Source organism: Leiobunum rupestre, chromosome 10 (genome assembly GCF_980474605.1).
Source record: "Leiobunum rupestre chromosome 10, qqLeiRupe1.1.hap1, whole genome shotgun sequence".
Lineage (NCBI taxonomy): Eukaryota > Metazoa > Arthropoda > Arachnida > Opiliones > Sclerosomatidae > Leiobunum > Leiobunum rupestre.
In genome coordinates, this window is record NC_143393.1 from 48,908,901 (window position 1) to 48,924,701 (window position 15,801).

The window sequence follows — 15,801 nt, forward strand, 5'->3', positions numbered from 1 at the left end:
TGAAATACGTTTTGTTACTTATCATTGTAGTGAACGCCCTCCTGACTCCCGCGTCGTTTATTAACACTTTTACAATCCGTCATTTCCATTTTTTTAATTCATACATCGCAGAATATAACATTTACTATTTAGGATTGTACAATTCAGTATTTTTGAAGATCTAATTATTATTCATAAGTGTGTCAGTTAGGATAGGCGCCCAATGGCTCTCCGTTTCTTATCCGTCCGGCCTTCCACAAGGCATTGCCTCCGTTACGAAGCAAAGGCTTGTGAAAGGTGGGACGGGGACGTTACGAAGAGCAGTGAGCGCTTGGCCTTAGTCGAAATAATTCCTGACAGCCATGTGTGAAGTGAAGTAAAATTAAACTTTTTAAGAACTAGCATTATACATAATGAATTACTGTCTGAAGTCACACTGGTCAATTAAATGTGTAGTCATTCTGAAACTGGCTCTCAGTAAAAATTTTACTTGAGGAAGTGAAATATTTTTATTAACTTCTGATTTTAATTATTACAGAGGTTTAAGCAGCTGGCGTTCGCCAAACTATGTTGGTTGCGCTTAAATAAAAAATCTTCAAGGAAATTGCCAAGAAGTAATATTGCAGAGAACAAGGACCTAAAAGATACTGTTTATATAGTTCTTGTAGGAATGATGGAAAATTTTCCCCTCTACGATATCCAACAAGCGTTTCCTTTTTGAATTTTTAAGCCTTAGCAAAAACACGACGTTCTGTTTACAGGTGAAAAGTTTCCATTATTTCAAAAAGCAGTAACTGTCCTAGCTCTCTGATATATTATTTCTGTGTGATTTCCTTGAAGATGTTTTATTTAAGCGCCTATGTGGTATAAATAGAGCCTTCTACGGTTCTTTCACCATTACTTCCTTTAAAGATATTTGAAAGCTTTTACATATTAAAAACGTTTGACTGCTCTGGCTAAATCTCTACTGTCCACTCGTTGCTTTGGTCAGGTTAGCCATCATCTCGGTCAGCATTTGGTTGCACAGGGCCGCATATGGGTTCATTTTAGCCAGGTGTGATTTGGCGAAGGCGTTTCCCAGTTTGGCGGCTTCCGCGAAATCTGCCAAGGATTCTTCTTCTCGACCTGTCACTTTGTGGACGATGGCGCGTTGGCAATAGGCCTTTCCGGCCAGCTCTCCTTTTCTGCTCGTTATGGACAGGGCCCTGTTCAGATCGGCCAAAGCACCTGTTCGACCAAAAAATTACACTTTCTAGGCTTAATAGATTAAAACTGAATTGAGGGTACACTCTAACAAATTACGGTGTTTAAAAGGTGTTAAGAAAGTGCTACACCTCTTTCGCACCGTTTTAACACTTCAAAACGGATATACTTTTTAAAGGTGTAAAAACAGTGTGACTTAACACTATACAAATGTTTAAATAAGATAAACGTTCCAAGAAATTGGGATTTGTTTCACACCATTTAAACTCAATTTGATGAGTCGAACCTAGATTAAACACCTCAAACAAACAATTAAAACCGTTTTAAGCATTCTCCACAGTTTGTGAAACAATGTATCCAATAACATGTAAAAGCACTTTTAATCAGTTATGACACATCTTTTAAGCGTTTAATTACACCTTTAAAAGGGTTAGTACGCCCTTTTTATGATTAAATCACACCTTTAAAAGTGTTAATACGCCCCTTTAAGAGTTAAATCACACCTTTAAAAAAGTTAAAACGCCATTTTTAAGAGTTAAATCACACCTTTTAAAAAGTTAATACACCCTTTTTAATAGTTAAATCACACCATTAAAATGTTATTACACTGTTTTTAAGAGTTAAATCACACCATTAAAAGTGTTAATACGCCCCTTTAAGAGTTAAATCACACCTTTAAAAAAGTTAATACACCCTTTTTAAGAGTTAAATCACACCATTAAAAGTGTTAATACGCCCCTTAAAGAGTTAAATCACACCTTTAAAAAAGTTAATACGCCCTTTTTAAGAGTTAAATCACACCTTTAAAAAAGTTAAAACACCCTTTTTAATAGTTAAATCACACCATTAAAAAGTTATTACACTCTTTTTAAGAGTTAAATCACACCATTAAAAGTGTTAATACGCCCCTTTAAGAGTTAAATCACACCTTTAAAAAAGTTAATACACCCTTTTTAATAGTTAAATCACACCATTAAAAAGTTATTACACTCTTTTTAAGAGTTAAATCACACCATTAAAAGTGTTAATACGCCTTTTTTAAGAGTTAAGTTAAATCACAACTTTAAAAGTGTTAATACGCCCTTTTGTTAGAGTTAAATAACACCTTTAAAAGTGTTAATAAGCACCTTTAAATTTGTTAATAAGCCCTTTTGTTAGAGTTAAACAGCACCTTTAAAAGTGTTAATAAGCCCTTTTGTTAGAGTTAAATAGCACTTTTAAAAGTGTTAATACGCCCTTTTGTTAGAGTTACATAGCACCTTTAAAAGTGTTAATACGCCCTTTTGTTAGAGTTAAATAGCACCTTTAAAAGTGTTAATACGCCCTTTTGTTAGAGTTAAATAGCACCTTTAAAAGTGTTAATACGCCCTTTTGTTAGAGTTAAATAACACCTTTAAAAGTGTTCATAAGCACCTTTAAATGTGTTACTAAGCCCTTTTTTAGAGTTAAATAGCACCGTTAAAAGTGTTAATACGCCCTTTTGTTAGAGTTAAATAACACCTTTAAAAGTGTTAAATAGCACCTTTAAAAGTGTTAATAAGCCCTTTTGTTAGAGTTAAATAGCACTTTTAAAAGTGTTAATACGCCCTTTTGTAAGAGTTAAATAGCACCTTTAAAAGTGTTAATACGCCCTTTTGTTAGAGTTCAATAGCACCTTTAAAAGTGTTAATACGCCCTTTTGTTAGAGTGAAATAGCACCTTTAAAAGTGTTAATACGCCCTTTTGTTAGAGTTAAATAACACCTTTAAAAGTGTTCATAAGCACCTTTAAGTGTGTTACTAAGCCCTTTTTTAAGAGTTAAATAGCACCGTTAAAAGTGTTAATAAGCCCTTTTTAGAGTTAAATAGCACCTTTAAAAGTGTTAATACGCCCTTTTGTTAGAGTTAAATAGCACCTTTAAAAGTGTTGATATACACCTTTAAATGTGTTAATAAGCCCTTTTGTTAGAGTTAAATAGCACCTTTAAAAGTGTTAATAAGCCCTTTTGTTAGAGTTAAATAGCACCTTTAAAAGTGTTAATACGCCCTTTTGTTAGAGTGAAATAGCACCTTTAAAAGTGTTAATACGCCCTTTTGTTAGAGTTAAATAACACCTTTAAAAGTGTTCATAAGCACCTTTAAATGTGTTACTAAGCCCTTTTTTAAGAGTTAAATAGCACCATTAAAAGTGTTAATAAGCCCTTTTGTTAGAGTTAAATAGCACCTTTAAAAGTGTTAATACGCCCTTTTGTTAGAGTTAAATAGCACCTTTAAAAGTGTTAATACGCCCTTTTGTTAAAGTTAAATAGCACCTTTAAAAGTGTAAATAAGCCCTTTTGTTAGAGTTAAATAGCACCTTTAAAAGTGTTAATAAGCCCTTTTGTTAGAGTTAAATAGCACCTTTAAAAGTGTAAATAAGCCCTTTTGTTAGAGTTAAATAGCACCTTTAAAAGTGTTAATACGCCCTTTTGTTAGAGTTAAATAGCACCTTTAAAAGTGTTAATACGCCCTTTTGTTAGAGTTAAATAGCACCTTTAAAAGTGTTAATACGCCCTTTTGTTAGAGTGAAATAGCACCTTTAAAAGTGTTAATACGCCCTTTTGTTAGAGTTAAATAGCACTTTTAAAAATGTTAATACGCCCTTTTGTTAGAGTTACATAGCACCTTTAAAAGTGTTAATACGCCCTTTTGTTAGAGTTAAATAGCACCTTTAAAAGTGTTAATACGCCCTTTTGTTAGAGTGAAATAGCACCTTTAAAAGTGTTAATACGCCCTTTTGTTAGAGTTAAATAACACCTTTAAAAGTGTTCATAAGCACCTTTAAATGTGTTACTAAGCCCTTTTTTAGAGTTAAATAGCACCGTTAAAAGTGTTAATACGCCCTTTTGTTAGAGTTAAATAACACCTTTAAAAGTGTTAATAAGCACCTTTAAATGTGTTAATAAGCCCTTTTGTTAGAGTTAAATAACACCTTTAAAAGTGTTCATAAGCACCTTTAAACGTGTTACTAAGCCCTTTTTTAAGAGTTAAATAGCACCGTTAAAAGTGTTAATTAGCCCTTTTTAGAGTTAAATAGCACCTTTAAAAGTGTTAATACGCCCTTTTGTTAGAGTTAAATAGCACCTTTAAAAGTGTTGATATACACCTTTAAATGTGTTAATAAGCCCTTTTGTTAGAGTTAAATAGCACCTTTAAAAGTGTTAATAAGCCCTTTTGTTAGAGTTAAATAGCACCTTTAAAAGTGTTAATACGCCCTTTTGTTAGAGTGAAATAGCACCTTTAAAAGTGTTAATACGCCCTTTTGTTAGAGTTAAATAACACCTTTAAAAGTGTTCATAAGCACCTTTAAATGTGTTAATAAGCCCTTTTGTTAGAGTTAAATAGCACCTTTAAAAGTGTTAATAAGCCCTTTTGTTAGAGTTAAATAGCTACGTTAAAAGTGTTAATAAGCCCTTTTGTTAGAGTTAAATAGCACCTTTAAAAGTGTTAATACGCCCTTTTGTTAGAGTTAAATAGCACCTTTAAAAGTGTTAATACGCCCTTTTGTTAAAGTTAAATAGCACCTTTAAAAGTGTAAATAAGCCCTTTTGTTAGAGTCAAATAGCACCTTTAAAAGTGTTAATAAGCCCCTTTGTTAGAGTTAAATACCACCTTTAAAAGTGTAAATAAGCCCTTTTGTTAGAGTTAAATAGCACCTTTAAAAGTGTTAATACGCCCTTTTGTTAGAGTTAAATAGCACCTTTAAAAGTGTTAATACGCCCTTTTGTTAGAGTTAAATAGCACCTTTAAAAGTGTTAATACGCCCTTTTGTTAGAGTGAAATAGCACCTTTAAAAGTGTTAATACGCCCTTTTGTTAGAGTTAAATAACACCTTTAAAAGTGTTCATAAGCACCTTTAAATGTGTTACTAAGCCCTTTTTTAGAGTTAAATAGCACCGTTAAAAGTGTTAATACGCCCTTTTGTTAGAGTTAAATAACACCTTTAAAAGTGTTAATACGCTCTTTTGTTAGAGTTAAATAGCACCTTTAAAAGTGTTAATACGCCCTTTTGTTAGAGTGAAATAGCACCTTTAAAAGTGTTAATACGCCCTTTTGTTAGAGTTAAATAACACCTTTAAAAGTGTTCATAAGCACCTTTAAGTGTGTTACTAAGCCCTTTTTTAAGAGTTAAATAGCACCGTTAAAAGTGTTAATAAGCCCTTTTTAGAGTTAAATAGCACCTTTAAAAGTGTTAATACGCCCTTTTGTTAGAGTTAAATAGCACCTTTAAAAGTGTTGATATACACCTTTAAATGTGTTAATAAGCCCTTTTGTTAGAGTTAAATAGCACCTTTAAAATTGTTAATAAGCCCTTTTGTTAGAGTTAAATAGCACCTTTAAAAGTGTTAATACGCCCTTTTGTTAGAGTGAAATAGCACCTTTAAAAGTGTTTATACGCCCTTTTGTTAAAGTTAAATAGCACCTTTAAAAGTGTAAATAAGCCCTTTTGTTAGAGTTAAATAGCACCTTTAAAAGTGTTAATAAGCCCTTTTGTTAGAGTTAAATAGCACCTTTAAAAGTGTAAATAAGCCCTTTTGTTAGAGTTAAATAGCACCTTTAAAAGTGTTAATACGCCCTTTTGTTAGAGTTAAATAGCACCTTTAAAAGTGTTAATACGCCCTTTTGTTAGAGTTAAATAGCACCTTTAAAAGTGTTAATACGCCCTTTTGTTAGAGTGAAATAGCACCTTTAAAAGTGTTAATACGCCCTTTTGTTAGAGTTAAATAGCACTTTTAAAAGTGTTAATACGCCCTTTTGTTAGAGTTACATAGCACCTTTAAAAGTGTTAATACGCCCTTTTGTTAGAGTTAAATAGCACCTTTAAAAGTGTTAATACGCCCTTTTGTTAGAGTGAAATAGCACCTTTAAAAGTGTTAATACGCCCTTTTGTTAGAGTTAAATAACACCTTTAAAAGTGTTCATAAGCACCTTTAAATGTGTTAATAAGCCCTTTTGTTAGAGTTAAATAACACCTTTAAAAGTGTTCATAAGCACCTTTAAATGTGTTACTAAGCCCTTTTTTAAGAGTTAAATAGCACAGTTAAAAGTGTTAATTAGCCCTTTTTAGAGTTAAATAGCACCTTTAAAAGTGTTAATACGCCCTTTTGTTAGAGTTAAATAGCACCTTTAAAAGTGTTGATATACACCTTTAAATGTGTTAATAAGCCCTTTTGTTAGAGTTAAATAGCACCTTTAAAAGTGTTAATAAGCCCTTTTGTTAGAGTTAAATAGCACCGTTAAAAGTGTTAATAAGCCCTTTTGTTAGAGTTAAATAGCACCTTTAAAAGTGTTAATACGCCCTTTTGTTAGAGTTAAATAGCACCTTTAAAAGTGTTAATACGCCCTTTTGTTAAAGTTAAATAGCACCTTTAAAAGTGTAAATAAGCCCTTTTGTTAGAGTTAAATAACACCTTTAAAAGTGTTCATAAGCACCTTTAAATGTGTTACTAAGCCCTTTTTTAGAGTTAAATAGCACCGTTAAAAGTGTTAATACGCCCTTTTGTTAGAGTTAAATAACACCTTTAAAAGTGTTAATACGCCCTTTTGTTAGAGTTAAATAGCACCTTTAAAAGTGTTAATACGCTCTTTTGTTAGAGTGAAATAGCACCTTTAAAAGTGTTAATACGCCCTTTTGTTAGAGTTAAATAACACCTTTAAAAGTGTTCATAAGCACCTTTAAATGTGTTACTAAGCCCTTTTTTAAGAGTTAAATAGCACCGTTAAAAGTGTTAATAAGCCCTTTTTAGAGTTAAATAGCACCTTTAAAAGTGTTAATACGCCCTTTTGTTAGAGTTAAATAGCACCTTTAAAAGTGTTGATATACACCTTTAAATGTGTTAATAAGCCCTTTTGTTAGAGTTAAATAGCACCTTTAAAAGTGTTAATAAGCCCCATTTGTTAGAGTTAAATAGCACTTTTAAAAGTGTTAATACGCCCTTTTGTTAGAGTGAAATAGCACCTTTAAAAGTGTTAATACGCCCTTTTGTTAGAGTTAAATAACACCTTTAAAAGTGTTCATAAGCACCTTTAAATGTGTTACTAAGCCCTTTTTTAAGAGTTAAATAGCACCGTTAAAAGTGTTAATAAGCCCTTTTGTTAGAGTTAAATAGCACCTTTAAAAGTGTTAATAAGCCCTTTTGTTAGAGTGAAATAGCACCTTTAAAAGTATTAATACGCCCTTTTGTTAGAGTTAAATAGCACCTTTAAAAGTGTTAATACGCCCTTTTGTTAGAGTGAAATAGCACCTTTAAAAGTGTTAATACGCCCTTTTGTTAGAGTTAAATAGCACCTTTAAAAGTGTTAATACGCCCTTTTGTTAGAGTGAAATAGCACCTTTAAAAGTGTTAATACGCCCTTTTGTTAGAGTTAAATAGCACATTTAAAAGTGTTAATACGCCCTTTTGTAGGAGTTAAATAGCACATTTAAAAGTGTTAATACGCCCTTTTGTAGGAGTTAAATAGCACCTTTAAAAGTGTTAATACGCCCTTTTGTTAGAGTTAAATAGCACCTTTAAAAGTGTTAATACGCCCTTTTGTTAGAGTGAAATAGCACCTTTAAAAGTGTTAATACGCCCTTTTGTTAGAGTTAAATAACACCTTTAAAAGTGTTCATAAGCACCTTTAAATGTGTTACTAAGCCCTTTTTTAAGAGTTAAATAGCACCGTTAAAAGTGTTAATAAGCCCTTTTGTTAGAGTTAAATAGCACCTTTAAAAGTGTTAATAAGCCCTTTTGTTAGAGTTAAATAGCACCTTTAAAAGTGTTAATACGCCCTTTTGTAGGAGTTAAATAGCACCTTTAAAAGTGTTAATACGCCCTTTTGTTAGAGTTAAATAGCACCTTTAAAAGTGTTAATACGCCCTTTTGTTAGAGTTAAATTACACCTTTAAAAGTGTTTATAAGCACCTTTAAATGTGTTACTAAGCCCTTTTCAAGAGTTAAATAGCACCGTTAAAAGTGTTAATACGCCCTTTTGTTAAAGTGAAATAGCACCTTTAAAAGTGTTAATACGCCCTTTTGTTAGAGTTAAATAGCACCTTTAAAAGTGTTAATACGCCCTTTTGTTAGAGTGAAATAGCACCTTTAAAAGTGTTAATACGCCCTTTTGTTAGAGTTAAATAGCACATTTAAAAGTGTTTATAAGCACCTTTAAATGTGTTACTAAGCCCTTTTCAAGAGTTAAATAGCACCGTTAAAAGTGTTAATACGCCCTTTTGTTAAAGTGAAATAGCACCTTTAAAAGTGTTAATACGCCCTTTTGTTAGAGTTAAATAGCACCTTTAAAAGTGTTAATACGCCCTTTTGTTAGAGTGAAATAGCACCTTTAAAAGTGTTAATACGCCCTTTTGTTAGAGTTAAATAGCACATTTAAAAGTGTTAATACGCCCTTTTGTTAGAGTTAAATAGCACCTTTAAAAGTGTTAATACGCCCTTTTGTTAGAGTGAAATAGCACCTTTAAAAGTGTTAATACGCCCTTTTGTTAGAGTTAAATTACACCTTTAAAAGTGTTTATAAGCACCTTTAAATGTGTTACTAAGCCCTTTTCAAGAGTTAAATAGCACCGTTAAAAGTGTTAATACGCCCTTTTGTTAAAGTGAAATAGCACCTTTAAAAGTGTTAATACGCCCTTTTGTTAGAGTGAAATAGCACCTTTAAAAGTGTTAATACGCCCTTTTGTTAGAGTTAAATAGCACATTTAAAAGTGTTAATACGCCCTTTTGTAGGAGTTAAATAGCACCTTTAAAAGTGTTAATACGCCTTTTGTTAGAGTTAAATAGCACCTTTAAAAGTGTTAATACGCCCTTTTGTTAGAGTTAATTTACACCTTTAAAAGTGTTTATAAGCACCTTTAAATGTGTTACTAAGCCCTTTTTAAGAGTTAAATAGCACCGTTAAAAGTGTTAATAAGCCCTTTTGTTAGAGTTAAATAGCACCTTTAAAAGTGTTAATACGCCCTTTTGTTAGAGTTAAATAGCACCGTTAAAAGTGTTAATAAGCCCTTTTGTTAGAGTTAAATAGCGCCTTTAAAAGTGTTAATACGCCCTTTTGTTAGAGTTAAATAGCACCTTTAAAAGTGTTAATACGCCCTTTTGTTAGAGTGAAATAGCACCTTTAAAAGTGTTAATACGCCCTTTTGTTAGAGTTAAATAGCACATTTAAAAGTGTTAATACGCCCTTTTGTTAGAGTTAAATAGCACCTTTAAAAGTGTTAATACGCCCTTTTGTTAGAGTTAAATAGCGCCTTTAAAAGTGTTAATACGCCCTTTTGTTAGAGTGAAATAGCACCTTTAAAAGTGTTAATACGCCCTTTTGTTAGAGTGAAATAGCACCTTTAAAAGTGTTAATACGCCCTTTTGTTAGAGTTAAATAGCACATTTAAAAGTGTTAATACGCCCTTTTGTTAGAGTTCAATAGCACCTTTAAAAGTGTGAATACGCCCTTTTGTTAGAGTTAAATAACACCTTTAAAAGTGTTTATAAGCACCTTTAAATGTGTTAATAAGCCCTTTTGTTAGAGTTAAATAGCACCTTTAAAAGTGTTAATAAGCCCTTTTGTTAGTGTTAAATAGCACCTTTAAAAGTGTTAATAAGCCCTTTTCTTAGTGTTAATAAGCCCTTTTGTTAGAGTTAAATAGCACCTTTAAAAGTGTTAATACGCCCTTTTTAAAAGTGAAATAACATCTTTAAAAGTGTTAATACGCCTTTTCAGAGTTAAATCACACCGTTAAGAGTTAAATAACACCTTTAAATTTACAACGCCTGGGCCAATGAAATAATCCATAACCGCAAATTTCACCAACGTGCAAAGCTTGTCAGCATCTGTGAATTCTATATAACAGCTCTAGCTGGTCCGAGACGATCAGACTTTACGCCTTAAGTAATATCTTCATCGAGGATGATCACTTAAGAAAAATGCGATAAAGGTATTTTTGTGTTCTTAAGCTATCAATAATCAGAGAGTTTTTATACATATTTCATCTCTCCGCAGTGGCGTAGCTAGGGGGGGGGGGGGCAGTCCGCCTCGGGTGCCACCCGTTTGGGCGTGATTTGGGGCCCGGGGGTGACACCCGACCGTGAAAAAAATAAAAACTTACAAAAACTAGAGACTAGTAAGTAGCACACCATGATATCCGCCCCGGGTGTCACCCATGCTAGCTACGCCACTCTCTCCGTCATTCTGTTGTTTAGCAGAAAAGAAAACTTTTTGTCGCGCTTGGTTTTCAGTATAAAACGCCTTTGTCGCAGTTAAAAGAACGTATTTACACCTCTAGAGGTGTGATTCAACTCTCATGAGGTGCAATTTCTAACTTTTAAAAGGCGCATTTGCACCTTTCAAATCGTGATTTTACTCTTTAAAAGAACGTTTTTACACCTATAGAGGTGTGATTCAAGTTAGTCCCGCCTCTAAGACAGCCACATCGAAGTAAGGCGATCTGTGTAGGGTCTATATTCATGGGTGTGTATGAATAAATTCATGATCTTACTAGTCCTTCTGTGATGTATCATTGGATGTTCTAACCTGGTAAATCTCCGTGCAGTTGCAATGCTTGCGCTCTGTTGTTGTAACACGATGCCTTGTCTGGGGCGATGACGACCGCTCGATTTAGTTTCTCGATGGCGCCTTTGACGTCACCCAGTTCGGCCAATTGAATACCGTGACGTTCAAGTTGATCGGCAATTTGGTGTTCTTCACTCGTAGTACCTGATCGATTCGGAAAGACAATGGATGCCAATTTCATTCCCCCACACTAACTTCCCTACGTCATAACGTCGTTATCCTTTAAGACGACGGAACAGACGACGAACACCGGTACACATTTCAAGCTATTTGCACAACAAGAAAGTGTTCGTTTGGTAATATACTTCTGGTAAAGCGAAATTAAACCCTCTAAACGTACGATCATTTCCCATTTTATTGTAAAACGGGTTAAAACTCTTAATAATAGGCGCTTCAATAAATTCCGCTCTTTTTCTTTCCTTCTCTACCTGCATGCGCGAGTCACTGAATAAAATAGTCACGTGTTTATGTTTTATTTGTGAGGGAAACATTGATAGCGAGAGCGCATTATTTCTTCCAGGAGGCACGTGCGAAATTGAACGAGTCCTTCCATATTGAAATATTAAGCAGCACGCTCTTTAAAATATAACGCTTTTAAGCCGGCTCACATATGATACGTCAAGCAAATTTCAAGCGCGCGCATGCGTCATTTCAAAAAGCATGTTCACGCACGAGCCAGCGAAGCGTGTGAGATATTGTTTTTTAAAACGACACATGCACGCGTTTGAAACTCCTTTGCGAGCTTTGTGTGCATCAAGCTTTACAAGTATGTACTGGCTCTCAGTATTACTACTTTTAGGCCAATCATTGAACGGAATTTATTAAAAGGGTTACACTGGCGTTTGAATTTAAACAGATTCACGCGATGGTTTTCAGAATACGATTCGTCGTATCTGCTACCACGTGGTAAATCCGGCCCGAATTTTTTCAAACGCCGGTGTGGCCCGTTAAACGTCTATTGGGGTTTTCTCAAAAGCTCGATTTAAGCGTTATTAAAATTGATGATTTCTCATAAAAATAACTTCGACCAAATGTTCCGACTCCAATATTACGACAAAATTGGAATTTAAACGTACGATATTTTCAGGAACCGATATTTTTGGGGCCTTGCTACTATAATTTGACTTTCACGATTTGGAAATGCAGATGTCAATAGTATGCCATAGAAAATATCGAAGAAGAATTGAACTGATTTATCGTATAGCAATATCTTAGGTTTATTAACTTCCGGGAATATTATAACTTAAGACACTGTCCACAGAGCAACGTTTTAAACCATGGACAAATTAGCTCTCACGGATGCTTCTTAACCGGTTAAACTGGTAGTGTTTCACCGGGTGTCACGGATATTTGAGTGCACACAATCCCCCCGATGTATTAAATATATTATGATATTAAATTTAAACTGGAACAAATTTTCATGATCACGCTTTGTTAATCACAGTGTCCATTAATGATGAACAATATATAAAAATAAAAAATAATATAATAATAATAATCAGCTAGGCTAATACCCAAGGCACCCTGTACAATAAATTAATAAGCGCACTAAGTGTAAATTTGACCAAAATGAGTGAACCACCCTGTACAATAACTCAATCACCCTTTCCTTTAACATAATCAGCTAGGCACCAAAGAAAAATTTATTACAAGGCTTTATCGGAACAATATTTCAATCACTCTGTAAATTAACTTGATAAGCACAATATAACCACTTTAAGGGCATTTGAGGGCTAGCTAAAATATGAACAAACGTTACCTTGGTATCTGGACGTGAGAGAAACGTTCCTGAGAGTTAATTAGTCCATGAAAATACCGTGCCCAAAACCACTAGCTTTAGATCCTCGAGATTCATTTTAAAGCCTTGTTAAAACTACGCTTGCCACTCCTTTTGTATATTTTCTATGCGTATGCAGTGGGATAATAATTCCGTCGGTACCTGTATTTTCCGGTTCTTCGCGTTCGTCTTCGTTCAGATTAACATCCGAAAGGAACGGATTAAAGATGGTTTCCAAAATCAGTTTGTCCCTTTTCGTAGCCATCTCTTGGCGAAATCTGTTCTCTGGTGGGCTTCGATGCAAAAATCGCCGTTAGGCCTAGTACAATTTTTTTTTTGCGTCACGGCGGTTTAGCCTTTACGCTACGAGTCACCAAGGCTTTTACCGTATGTTTGGATATCGAAACTACCACTCCTACATTTCCAGGCAATACTCTTTTAGGGAGATTAAGTTCTTTTCAAAAAACGTATACGCGAATACTTCTGGATGTCTAATATATATTTATTAGAGGGGTTAAGCTCACGTATATAGGAGAAACTAGTATGTGTGTAAAGTAGCCTGTTTAATTTACGCACAGACTGTTTATCCTAGTCGTTCCCCTACGCTTTTTCTAGCGCATGTTTATCTCGTCTATCATCACGTACGGTTGTCGTGTAAGCGTATAGTTTTCATATCATTTGGATTCGCGGAAAATGGTATCGAATTACATTTTTTGTCCTTGTAAAATAGTGATCGATCCCGTACAATTAACATTTGATTTGTCGAACGCAAAGATTTAACGATAATTTGTTTTTAATATGCGATTAATTACAAATTGATACGTTGGTCAATCTTACCATCACTCTATGATATTGCTGTTATAAGTACGACACTTTCTATGGAAATATTTTTCTGAGACTTAATTCGCAACAACGTCTCTATAGAGAGCTTCGCTGGATAGCGTCTCACGTAGCCTTTGACAACGCCTCACTGGAGAGCTGTTTTCTTTCTGTGGTGACGTTAATTTTACAAACGTACCTCACTAAAAGTCCCAAATTGCCTTTAAAAATCCCGCAATGATTTTTGTTTTCTTAAAAGTCTCCAAATTTTATATTTAAAAAATCTTACAAAACTAATCCTCGAAATCTTATGAAACCACTTCGTAAAATCCTTTAAAATAAATTAACCAACCAACCAACTGGTATTCAGCGAGTTGTCCATTGGGATTTTGGACAACTTGTTCCATTTGCGTGTTGCGGGTGAAATTCTTCAGCACACAATCACTTATAACCTTATTCACAGGATATGACGTAAACTACGTCACTTCCAACTCCGTCCAATTTAATGGCTATGGGTAGCTATAGTTTAGCTCGAGCCTCGTGATCAAGAAATTTTGTTTGCATGGTAACCTTTTCAATAGTACCAAGATTGTTAGAATTTTCTATTTACAGTATTGTATGTTCCTTGTGAAACAAGGTCTCATTGAATTTTTTTCTATAGAAATATTGTACAGGGTCTTACGGAGATGTATACCGAAAATTCAGGGGCAAGTTCTAGGGTTCCCGTTGAAAATGTCTAATGAATATGGGTCCGTTTCAGAGCTATGGGCTCCCAAAAAACTCCCCAAGAAATCGGTACTCAGCCTTAAAATTGACTAACGATATTCTTCTTTGAACCAAATTGTTTGTATAAAATTAGCAAAAGTTTTTAATCTATGAAGCCATAAAGTAAATAAAAAATGACAAAAGTTCATTAATGACTATTAGAATTAAGATAAGTCTGACTATGAATTCACGCGATTTCGAAGTTCCAAATAAAGTTAAAATTAGTTTTTGTCCGATATTCGTTACAAATGTTTTTAATTATTAAAATTAAAGATACAAAGGCCTTTCTTGCCTCACATTTTTACAAGAATAGTTTAAAAGGCTTCAATACAAGCATCAGCGCGTCGCACAAATGATTCACGTACTCGATCAAAAATTCTAGGCGTGTTACGAAGTCTCACAACCTTCAATTATGCGTAGTTGCAAGTCCTCAACGTTACGTACTTCTGTCTTGTACACTAAATCCTTCTGATAACCCCGTAGGAAAAAATCGCATAGGTTTCGATATGGAGATCAGGCCGGCGACTCAACTGCTTCGAGTTGACTTATTCACCTCAAAGGAAGCTTCGCATCCAAATAAACCTCACCATTTAACCTGGGTGCACGTCGTTAGATCTTCCGTACGAAGAATATTGAAGATCGCACGATCATCAAGTTCAAGCCTTGGCTCTACGCGAAGAGCTACACGCAACGCGAAGGAATAAACTAAGACGAGACATTTCGACGATGGAAGCAGCCGAGTCAGGATAAAAAGCATCTTCGATCTAAAACAATCACCACGCTGCTAGAACGAGCAAATCAACACAGTTTTACTTGGCTACGGGTTCAATAGAGCAGATGAAGATCGGTACCTCTAGGTTTTGTAAACTTAAGTAATCTGCCTAGTCCTCGTACTCTTCGCTAACGACCAATGGATCCCTGGTAACTCAATAGGAGCGGTTGACGAATTTCGACGCCATTTCAGTGACGAATTTTAAATCACTGCGTAGCTTGGCCTATAGATCGACCACACGACAGACGGCTCGCTTTTCCTCCATCAAAGTGCATATGCCGTAAGCATCGTGGGGCGTTTCAACACGAGAGACTGCAAACCTGTAAAAACGAATGCCAACTATCGGGAGCCAACGCTTTACAGCCTTGGGGACTGAGCTCGATATAAAGTTCGCCGTCAATCGAACTTTTTAAGCTTAGACAAACCCGACATTGGTTGACTGGAATGCTATCAAAAGAATCTTCTGCTACAAAAGAGGAACGAAATCTCTCTGGCTATTGTTGTACGAACTTCTTAACCTACAGCGAAGCAGATTACACTGAGATAAAATTGTTCTGTAAAGATTAAAGAAAGTTTCTGGAAACCCCTGAGTTTTAGTGCTTTTGCTTTACAAATATTCCATCATTATTATTTTAATTAATTACCAATTGTAACAGGACGGATAAGGTTTTTTTTAAATCCTTAAATTATCAACTCTATTTTTTTCATATAAAATTTACATGAGAAATAAAGATCTAAGTCCGATTGCGACCCTTTTTAAAATAAGTATTTGAACTCTTCAAAATAATACCCAGATTGCATTTTAAGTAAATTAAATACAATTTTAAAATAGGATAATTAGTAAATGGTATAAATTTAGCCATAGAGTAAAACTAACAACAATAAATCAAAAATCTAAAAACGCACGATTA

The 15,801-nt window shown here is 34.3% G+C and overlaps 1 protein-coding gene across 1 annotated transcript; it reads right to left on the reverse strand.

The window, feature by feature from the left end:
- Positions 1-453: 453 nt before the first annotated feature.
- On the reverse strand, positions 454-12,909 carry LOC149926110 (tetratricopeptide repeat protein 36). The gene is made up of 3 exons (XM_090160612.1): positions 12,697-12,909; positions 10,719-10,901; positions 454-1,206 (listed from the first exon to the last, which is right to left on the reverse strand). The coding sequence occupies exons 1-3, from the start codon at positions 12,797-12,799 to the stop codon at positions 944-946; spliced, it is 549 nt and encodes a 182-aa protein (XP_090016738.1). The 5' UTR covers positions 12,800-12,909; the 3' UTR covers positions 454-943.
- Between the last annotated feature and the right edge of the window lie 2,892 nt (positions 12,910-15,801).